Genomic DNA, 9716 nt, shown 5'->3' on the forward strand with positions numbered 1-9716 from the left:
CCTCCCCACTACCTGTGCCGGAGGGCTTTGAGGGAGCGGGATGTGGGTGCTGGAGGGCTTGTGCTGGAGCTGGACTGACCTCTCATGGTAGAGAGGGGACGGGGGGAATGACCCCGGGTTTAGAGCATCTTCAGCGTAAGCGGAGGGGCTGTGGCTCCCTGGCGCCCGTGGAGCAGTGGGAAGGCTGCACTGGTGCTGCTCAGCAGGGACGCGATCCCCGAGCCCGGCTACCTCTCCCAGGGCCCACAGATGCTGCGTCCACCTGGAGATGGACCTTTCCCGAGCTTGGCTTCCCCAGGATGTGAGGGCAATGGGAAGGGACCTTCCAGTCACATGCCCTTGGCTGTGCAGTGACCAGGAGGGTGTTAGGAGCTGGGACCTGCCCTCCCCACTGACCCCGGGGTGCTCCATGCAAGTCAGATGCCCTGCATAGCTCTAGCTGGCCCAGCAGCATGGGTGTCCCGGGATGCCCTTTGAGGAGGGGACTGGGGATCCTCCGAGGACCCATGGAGGACTTACAGCTTCACACAAATCCCTCCAGCCCCATCCTACCTCCACTGCTTCCTTATTTTGGTCTTGGGCTTTCCAAAGTTCTCCCCTTGCAAAACCCAGAACTGAAATTACAGGGCTGGGCCCTCCCTTCCCAGCCCCCTCGCTCCTTCTTTCCTACAGCCACCTCCGCAGGTTCCACAGCACTGAGAGGCTGAGTAGGACCAACTGTGTCCCCTGGACCACTGAGGTCCTTCAGCCAGCCCAGCAGACCAGTCACAGGGAAGCAGCTCCTACATCCTGGTGGCCTCTTGTTCTTCTTGCATTCCCCAGAGGGGAGCATGATGCCTTTTCCCATCCCTCCCCCCTCAAGATGTCTCATCTCCATGTCAGATGCACCTCCCTTTTGTTTAATGCCGGGCAGGCAGGAGGTTTCAAGCAGCTCGTGCAGTCCAAGAGCAAGCTCTTCACCCGCAGCAGAGCCTCTTCTCCACGGGCTGCAATCTCACGTGATTTTGCTTGTCTTCAACCAAGCCGCCCCCATTTCCTGCAGCTCCACGGCCTCGTCCCGCGTCAGCTCTGGCGGGTAGTGAAAAGAGAAAAACATGAACTGGGGAAAAAGCAGCAGCAGCAGAGAGAAAGCAAACAGGGTTTCTGGGGCATAGCAATGGCAGCAGGCCATAAAGCAAGGTTACATCTATGGGAGGCATCAGGGAGGTTTGGTGGTGATGGCAGCTGCTGGGTTTTGAATTTGTTTTTGAGCAGAATTTGCTGCAAACCAGAAGTTTCCTTTGCTAGATTAGCTTCTAAGACCTGCTGCAAAACTGAGCAGAAACCTGGTTTCATGTAGGCATTTCTGGAGGGGATGGTGTTGGTCTCAGTCCCCAGCTTGACCACAAAGATATCCTTGCTCCAGCACTCAGTGGCCCCACAGCTGGTGGCTACCCTGGCCTGAAAAGACACATGCTGGGCTCCAACAGCACTGCCCTGGATTCGCCTTCAGGGGAGAGGCAGGAGGTAGAAGGTTTCACCAGCAAACAGCTCACCTCTGCTGCGGCCCCACTAGGTGCCTGTCTCAAAAAATGGGCCACATCCAGATGTTTTTGACTATGGCACTCTGAACTTGAAGGCCCATCTGATGCGGTGTCCATCAGCCAGCAAAGGTTGGCTGCGTTGCCCTGCTCCTGCTGTTCTCGTCCCCCCGGGCTCATTCTGCCCATAGCCTTGCATACGATGGTCCAGGCCATAGCCAGTGTCTCCTGCTCCCGGGAGCCCAAAGAGAGGCGAGTGGGATGCATAAGGACCTGCCTTCCCGAGGAGACTGGGTGGAGGTCACCCCCATCTCCTGATGGCTCTTTCTCCTTCCTCTGCAGAGCCCAAGAAGCAACCGAGCTCCTGCCGGAAGATTTGCTGCAGGTGAGGCACGGGCTGGGCCGGCAGGCGTGTGCCTGCTTGTGCCTGGGCGTGGGAACCTGTCCCGTTCCTGCCTGTGATTTGCCCTGCCGGCACGTCCAAGTTACAGGGCTGTGTTTTGCCCTGCCGGCACGTCCAAGTTACAGGGCTGGGATCTGCCCGCGTGCCAGAGGGCAACTCCAGGACCATGGCAGTAAGGGAATGGCAGGCTCCTGCCATGGGAAAGGGCTTCCCCAGCTGTTCATAGAGGGATGAATCCTGACCAGGAGCTGTGCTGCCTTTTCCATGGACCGGGGATGCTCTGGGCTGCGGCAGGATGCTGGGCAGGCTTATCTATTCCCAGAGCTGGGTGGTGGGGAGATGGCCTCAGGGCGCCCACGGTTGGCGAAAGGGCTTCCCCAGTTCCACCTTTCCCTCCCCAGATTGAGCAGAGGATTGAGCCGGCCAAGCGAGCGGCTCACAGCGTGTCCAAGAGGCTCCAAGCCTGCCTGCAGGGGCAGTGCGGCTCCGAGATGGACAAGCGAGTGGTGAGTAGAGTCCTCCCTCCACAGCCCACACTTGCCCCGGCTCTGTCCCCTGCCAGCAGAGGGAACGGCCAGACCCCTGCTTTGCAGGCTTTGCCGAAGGGTGACCTAAAGCCCAACCCAGGTCCCGTCTCCAGCAGTGGCCACCAGCAGGTGCCCTGGTAGAGCAGAGCAGGGCAACCCTCTCCACCACTAACTTGAGACTTCCCAAGCCAGAGATGCTGTCTTTGCATTGAATAACCCTCCAAAGCCCCATTGTCCGTGTCCCTTCCTGAATCCCTGTGAACCTCTGGCACCCGTGGTGCCCTGCGGTGAGGAGCACCACAGCGCAGCCAGGCACAGCGGTGCTACCACTTCTTCCTCTTTGGTTTGAGCCTGCCACCCTCTTCCCGGCTGATGCTCACCAGACCTTGTCTGAGAAGCAAACAGTGGACCCCCCTGCACTGTCCTTAGCCCGCCATGATTTTGTGGGCTCCCCTCTTCTTGGCAGCCTGACAATTATTCTTGGTGATTAAACTGCTCTGTACATTTGAAGCTGTGGCAGGTCTTGTCTGGTTGAGGGCCTCTATCAGTGTCACGGTCCTCCACAGGGGACTATTTTAGAGAAGGCTGGAGGTTTTCTAACCACCTACGGAGCTTCAGTGGCTTGTTTAGCTAACTGGATCCTGGCTTTGGCTGAAGAGACATCCAAAGGGCCCTTCCTCAGGCCTCAGGGCCAACAGGGCTGGGTGGGCCAGGGGAAGATGTGAGGACCCAGCACAGGGTTTGGCCACTTGCTCCCATGCCATGGTGGCATGCTTCATGGGGAGGGAGCTGGCACATGCCAGCTCACCATCCCTTTCCCAAATCCTTTGCTCTGTGCAGAAGAAGCTGCCCTTGATGGCTCTGTCCACGACAATGGCTGAGAGCTTCAAAGAACTGGACACAGAGTCCAGCCTCGGGTAAGTGCAGGTGGGAGAAAGGGCCAGGGCAACTCCAAAAGATGCCAGACTTTGGCAGAGCCACTGTCTTGGCTCAGGGGCTCCCATGGCCAAGCTGAGCTATCAATCCCTGTCCTCAGAGCCAACGTTGGTGTAACAGGAGGAGAAGGAACAGCCACTGCCTTCAGCCTCCAATTGCAGAGGGGTCCAGGGGCTGGCTCAGGGTCCCACATGGGTATGGGTATGGTGGGGGGTGTTGGATCACAGGGTGACATGGCTTCAGCCTGCAGTCATTTCATCTCTGTCCCACACACAGGAAAGCCCTGGAGATGGGATGCTGCATACAGAGCTCACTGGCCAAAATCCTGGCCGAGTTTGAGATCGCCCTGGAGCACGATGTCCTGCAGCCGCTCAACAAGCTCAGTGAGGTAGCCCTGGCTGCCCTCCCAGGTCCACTCCCCTGTCCTACCTCCCATTCCCATGGCCCCAGGCCTCTGCAACTCCCTCTGGCCCCTCTCTCCCACAGGAGGAGCTGCCCATCATCCTGAAGCACAAGAAGACCCTCCAGAAGTTGATCTCTGACTGGAACACCATCAAGAGCCGGTACAGGGCACACCGTGGCTGGGGATCCAGGGTACATGGGGTGCAGTCCCCAGCCCGGTTGGGGGAGAGAGGAAGATGACTGCCTTGGGGAGTAAATTTCCCAGGGCTGGAGGTGGAGTCAAAGAGGCAACAGCTCTTCAGGAGCACCCAGCCAGCCCCTCTCTGTGGGTGCATCCCGCTCTGGGCTAAGCCGTGGGCTCCATGGCACAGGAGAGAAGGGCAGTGCTGTTGCTGAAAGCAGCAAAGTGCCCTGGTGCTGCTCGGTGCTGCAGAGATTGCCCTGCTTTAACTCTTGCGGGGTAGCCCGTGCCATGCTGGGTTTCTCTGGCAGAGTGGGGCAGCTGTGGGTCGGGTCGCTGGTGGCTCATTTCCACAGTTTCCACACTGCTCTCCCTTTGGCCAGAGGGAAGAGAGGAGGGAATATCTCAGGAACAGGGTTTGGGAAGGGTCCTACAGACCCTGGGCGTTTCAGGCAGTCATGCTGAGTGATGCCCATCTTCACAAGGTCACACCCCTTGGTACAGCAGCATCTTTTTCTGGGGGAGGGAAGTGAGAAGTGCTGGCCAAGGAAAGCCACCACAGGGCAGTACTGTGACTTGCCATCCCCTTCGTGGTCCCCATACCCCTTCTGCACAGCCGTCCCACCCCGTGTCCCTGGCGCTGAGCCTGTGGGTGTGCCTCTTCTCTCCTACCCCAAAGGCTGAACCAAGCTGCCAAGAGCTCCAGTAACAGCTCTGGTGCTGGTGCTGGCCCCGGGGCATCTTCTGCTGCCAACAAACTGGAGACCTTGAAGGAAGAGGAGGAGGAGGTGAAGAGGAAGGTGGAGCAGTGCAAGGTGAGAAAGTTACTCGCACTCCCCCCCGGGAGGGCTGGAGACCTGCTCCCCCTCCAGCAGCTCCACCCAAGGTGACCCCACATCAAGACAGATGCGGCCAGCTGGCACATCCTGCTCTCTGCAAGCAAACTGGTCCCTCGAGGAGCAGATATGCAGATGCCACAAGCCTAGGGAAGAAGAGTAAAGGATTCAAAGCACAAGCTCCTGCAGAGAGGAGGCTCCAGGGACTAGAGCAGGGAGCTTATGGGGTCCCCTCGGGCTAGGAGCCAGCCGAGCTGGGGTCTGTGCTGGGTGGCAGGGGACTTGTGCATCATCTCCCTCCACCTCTGCCATTTGTCTAAAAAGCCCAGTGCCTCATCTGGCAGATCCCATGGGCGTGCTGGAGCCTCTTGTCCCTGAGCCTCTCGTGCCAGGACTCTGATTGTAGGGCAGGTTGCTGACACTACCCAAATGCAAGCTATGGGAGCAAAGAGGAATCCCACCAATGTGGTCCTAGCCTGCCTCCCCACCGCACCCCGGAGACTCTATCTGGGTGACTCACAGCCCAGATGTGGGGCTTTGTGAAGACATTCCCTCTTCCTTGGGTGCCAGGGAGGAGGTGGAAGGTTGCTCTTCTCTTTGTCTCCCTTCCCAGGATGAGTACATGGCTGATCTCTACCACTTCTCCACCAAAGAGGACAGCTACGCCAGTTACTTTGTCAGAGTAAGTCCTCTCTTGCACTCATTCTCTGCATGTGAACATCTCCCAGGGTATGTGTGAGCCCAGCCTTGTCCCCATCGGCAATGAGCCCTCTGGCCAGGTACCAGCAGATGCCCAAAGATGGCCTTGCTCCAGCTGTGGGTGCACGTCACTGCTAGCACCAACTGCAAACAGAGCGGCTTGTCCCAACGACACCTTCATGTCCAATTTGCCCTCTAACCTTCCCTATAGCCACAGTCCCATGAACCCCAGGGGAGTTTCCCTTCACCCTGTCTGTGTGTGCGTGCAATGTCCTGGGGATGGGGCTCTCTCTGAGAGGGGCTGGTGCCAAACTGAGCACTGTTTGCCTGTCCCCTGTCCGGCAGCTGCTGGAAATCCAAGCCCAGTACCACCGACAGTCCCTGGGATCCCTGGACTCGGCTCTGGCAGAGCTGAAGGAAAGCCACAGCCAGAAAGGTACCCGCTGGCTCTCCTTGCAGCCCAGGGGAGGGCTGCAGCCGAGCCCAGGGGATGCGACTGTGGCCGGCACGGCTGGGAAAGGCAGGTTTTCCCTCCCTGCCCCTGCTGCTGCCTCCCACGTTGGGCTGGTGGGATGGGGATCGCAGCCTGAGGCGGGCTGGGGATGCTGCCTGCCCTGCCTCTGCCTCCACCCAGCCCCACTCCCCTCGGAGTGAGAAGTCACTGTGGCTAGATGCTGCGTGGCCCTGGCAGCCACTGTCCCTCCCAACATTCACCTCCTTCTTCTAGAGCCCTCCTTGGCTGCAGACACCCCGGTGGCGGGGTACTATGGCGTGCCCCTAGAGACGCACCTCAAGAGCTTGGGCCGGGAGATCGCGCTGCCCATCGAAGCCTGTGTCATGATGCTGCTGGCCTCCGGCATGAGAGAGGAGGTGGGCAGCACTCCTGGACCCCCTGCCACCCTCCCCCAGGCCAAATGCAGCCCTCTATATCCCTTCCCTCTTCGCCTCATCCCCAGGGACTCTTCCGGTTGGCAGCGGGTGCCTCAGTGCTGAGGAAGCTGAAGAGCAGCTTGGCCAGCGGCTCCAACGCCCTGGAGGAGTTTTACTCGGACCCCCACGCCGTGGCCGGTGGGTGCCGTTGAGGCAGGTGGGTGGACATGATTGGGCAGTCTCTGCCATACCCCAGCTGCCATCACCCCTGCCGCTCCCCCTCCTCTTCCAGGTGCACTGAAGTCCTACCTGCGGGAGCTGCCCCAGCCTTTGATGACCTTCGAGCTCTACAACGAATGGGTCAAAGTGGCCAGGTGGGTTCCGGGTATTGGGGCAGAAAAGCCTGGCAGGACTCAAAAAGCCCGCAGTCACCCTGCTCCATCCCTCCTGGCACTCGGAGCAGGGCTGCTCGGCCTCGTTTGCCATGTGGGGAGATACCAACGCAGTGCCTGGTCTGTCACATGCTTGGCAGAAAGCCAGATGGCCCAAAATCTTGGAGAATAGCAATAAAATGGCACAGCAAGGGGGAAGGCTGCACCCTTTTTGATGGCAAGAAGAGCTTAGTCTGTGAAGACCCGTTTGGCCTCAGCTGTGTGAGCCCCATCTCACTGGCTCACCAGCCCAGTTTGGCCTCTTGCTTTGGGGATGGAAGGGGTAGTGAAGGAGGCACAGCAAAAAGCCTGGGGAAAGGGGGAAAGCATCTTTCTGAAAGGATCGGCTCAGTGCCAATGAACCCCATAGTCCCCACAGTGAAGTAGGGTGTCTGCTCAGTGCAAGGCAATGCTCACTTCTGGAGCCACCCACAAGCTATATTTGTATCATATAAAATTCCTTTTGAGCCTTTGGGGTACAATTTTGTCCTCCATGGATGGCTGCCTTAGCTGCCCAGTAAAGTCAGCAGCAGGGCATCTCCATCCTGAGGGCTATGGCTTGCACGGAGCGGCCGATGCTGGCCTTCCTCCTTTGCACACTGTGTCCCTCTGCCACAGAGAATGGGCTGAGCTCTCCGCTCCTCCTTCTTCTCTCTTGCAGCTTAAAGGACGTTGACAGCCGTGTACAGAGCCTGCAAGACACCTGTAGCCGCCTGCCCCAGGAAAGCTACAGCAATCTGAGGTGTTTTGCAGGGACAGTGCTTCTTCAGCCCCATGCAATCACCAGGGGCAGCCGTTCCCTCCCCAAATCTGTACGTACTACCCCTTCACCCTCCTTTTACCCCACAGGTATCTGATCAAGTTTTTAGCCAAGCTGGCCGAACACCAGGAGGTGAATAAAATGACGCCCAGCAACATCGCCATCGTACTGGGCCCCAACCTGCTGTGGTTGCAGCAGAGCACAGGGTAAGGCTTGGCTCGGAGGGGTGAAAGGCAGGTCGCCAGTCCTGGCTGGGGTGCCCTGAGTGCAAATGCCATGAGAAAGGCTGATCCAGCAGCCTTCAGGATGGTCCAAAGCACCTGCACCTCTTCCATTCTCAAGTCCTGTCCCTTGTCCCTGCAGCCGCTGAGTGGCATGTCTCCTTGCCAGGCACGTGTCCTCTTAGCCATCCTGCAAAGTAGCAGAGGAAGAGGCTGAGACCCAGAGCACTTGTGACATGGATGGCCTCCAACACCACTGGCCTCCAACAACAATCCAGGGTTGCTAGGACAGGGACCAAGGCCCGCCTCCTGCCATACCACCCTCCTCAGCTGGGCTGTTGAGCCTCCTCAGCTCCTTTGGGCTCTGCCCCCCTCAGGAATGAACACCAAAAGGGTTAATGCCCCAAAACCCCTTTTCTGATGCCTCCCCCACCCCTGTCTCTCAGAGACCCCATGCAACTGGACTTGGCCTCGGTCTCCTCCATCCAGGTGGTGGGTGTGGTGGAAACCCTCATCCAGAACGCGGACACCCTCTTCCCCGGAGGTAGGGCAACAGCCTCGCTTGGGGGGGCCGCAGCCCAGGGTGAAGGGGGGAGGAAGGGAAAGGGACCTTTCTCCACACCCAGGAGGAGGGAAGTGGGGAGCTGCTCTGGTTCCCTGCCATGGGGTCATCGGGGGAAGCTCTGGGCGGCAAGTGCTTCCTCACAGGGTCTCCTCCTTTCCCTCCACCCAGAGGTAGATTTCAACGTCTCGGGCATGTTCACACCACCCACGAACGGTGGACTTGGCGAGGCTGCCCCAGTGGAAGAGCTGAACCCCGAGCCCCCTCCAGCCAGCACGCCCACTCTCCCGGTTGGAGAGGCGTAAGTCCGGTGGGAGCTGGAGGCTCTGGCTGTCCCAGCTCTCCCCATGTCCTTCCCCAATCCCACCCCAGGCCAGAGGCTGCACCCTCGCAGGTGGACACGAGGTACCTCGCAGCCAGGACCGCCATGCCTAACCAAAGCCAGACTTGCCCCATTCTCTGCGCAGCACGTCGAGGGACCCAGAGGCCAGGTCCCAGCCAGCATCCCCAGCGGTGACCAGACCATCTCCCGAAGCTGCAGGGACGCCAGCTCCGACAATGACTGATGACAGCGCCCGCAAAGGTTAGGGTGCCCCAGGCAGCACGTTGCTTGGGAAATGACACCCCCAATGCCACCTCCTCTGGTTTGCCTTCATCCCACCATTACCCACACAAAAGGATGCTGATCCCACCACATGAGAGGAAAGGCCTCTGGCCAGGCCAGCGTGGCCAGAATCCAGTCCCTCATTGCGTGATCCAGCCCCTCATTGCATGCTCCAGCCCCAGCCAAGGTGGGACTGGGATGGACATGGTAGGTCCTCCAGTGTTGGGTCGAACACCCCCCATGAAGAGGTGTCCAGGCTCACAGGCCCTTGTGAAGGGAAGAGGGTGGAAAAAGCCACCAAAACCCTGTGCGCACTTGGATCTCCAGTATGGGAGATGGGCAAGGGGCAGTTTGTCCGTCAGTCTGGCTGCAGTCCCCTGCATGACCCACAGCCAGCACCGCAGCCCTCTCTGCCCTGGGGAGAGACTTTGGCAGAGGGGACCCCAGCCCACCCCAGCTTTCTTTCTAGGCAAGCGCCCAGCTCCGTCCCGACCCATGATGCCGCCACCACCCGTGGCTCAGCCCCGGAGCACAGCTGCCGCCCCAGCAGACTCCGAGCACGCAGCCAGCCCCAAAGCCCGGCCACGACGGATGGCCGGGGCACCCAACCGAGCCCCTTCTGTCCCACCACCACTGCCCCCGCAGCCGGCACGCCGTCACAGCCGAGATGCCCCGCCGTCCCCCAGGCCTTCCGCTGTCAAGGCCAACGTGGCAGCTGCCATGGACTGTGCCCCGGGAGCCACAGACGAGGGGCAGACGCTGCC

The 9716-nt window shown here is 59.6% G+C and overlaps 1 protein-coding gene across 1 annotated transcript; it reads left to right on the top strand.

Moving 5' to 3' along the window:
- Positions 1-1722: 1722 nt before the first annotated feature.
- On the top strand, positions 1723-9679 carry SH3BP1 (SH3-domain binding protein 1; the record flags this gene model as incomplete). The annotated part of the gene is made up of 18 exons (XM_010293384.1): positions 1723-1772; positions 1863-1905; positions 2325-2429; positions 3291-3367; positions 3663-3774; positions 3873-3949; positions 4649-4784; positions 5419-5487; positions 5850-5940; positions 6232-6374; positions 6461-6572; positions 6667-6748; positions 7467-7547; positions 7655-7771; positions 8233-8330; positions 8520-8649; positions 8816-8931; positions 9422-9679. Coding segments are annotated over exons 1-18 (1897 nt in total), but the record flags the coding sequence as incomplete, so codon positions are not given.
- Between the last annotated feature and the right edge of the window lie 37 nt (positions 9680-9716).

This window comes from Phaethon lepturus, unplaced genomic scaffold (genome assembly GCF_000687285.1).
Source record: "Phaethon lepturus isolate BGI_N335 unplaced genomic scaffold, ASM68728v1 scaffold31050, whole genome shotgun sequence".
In the NCBI taxonomy this organism is placed as follows: Eukaryota; Metazoa; Chordata; class Aves; order Phaethontiformes; family Phaethontidae; genus Phaethon; species Phaethon lepturus.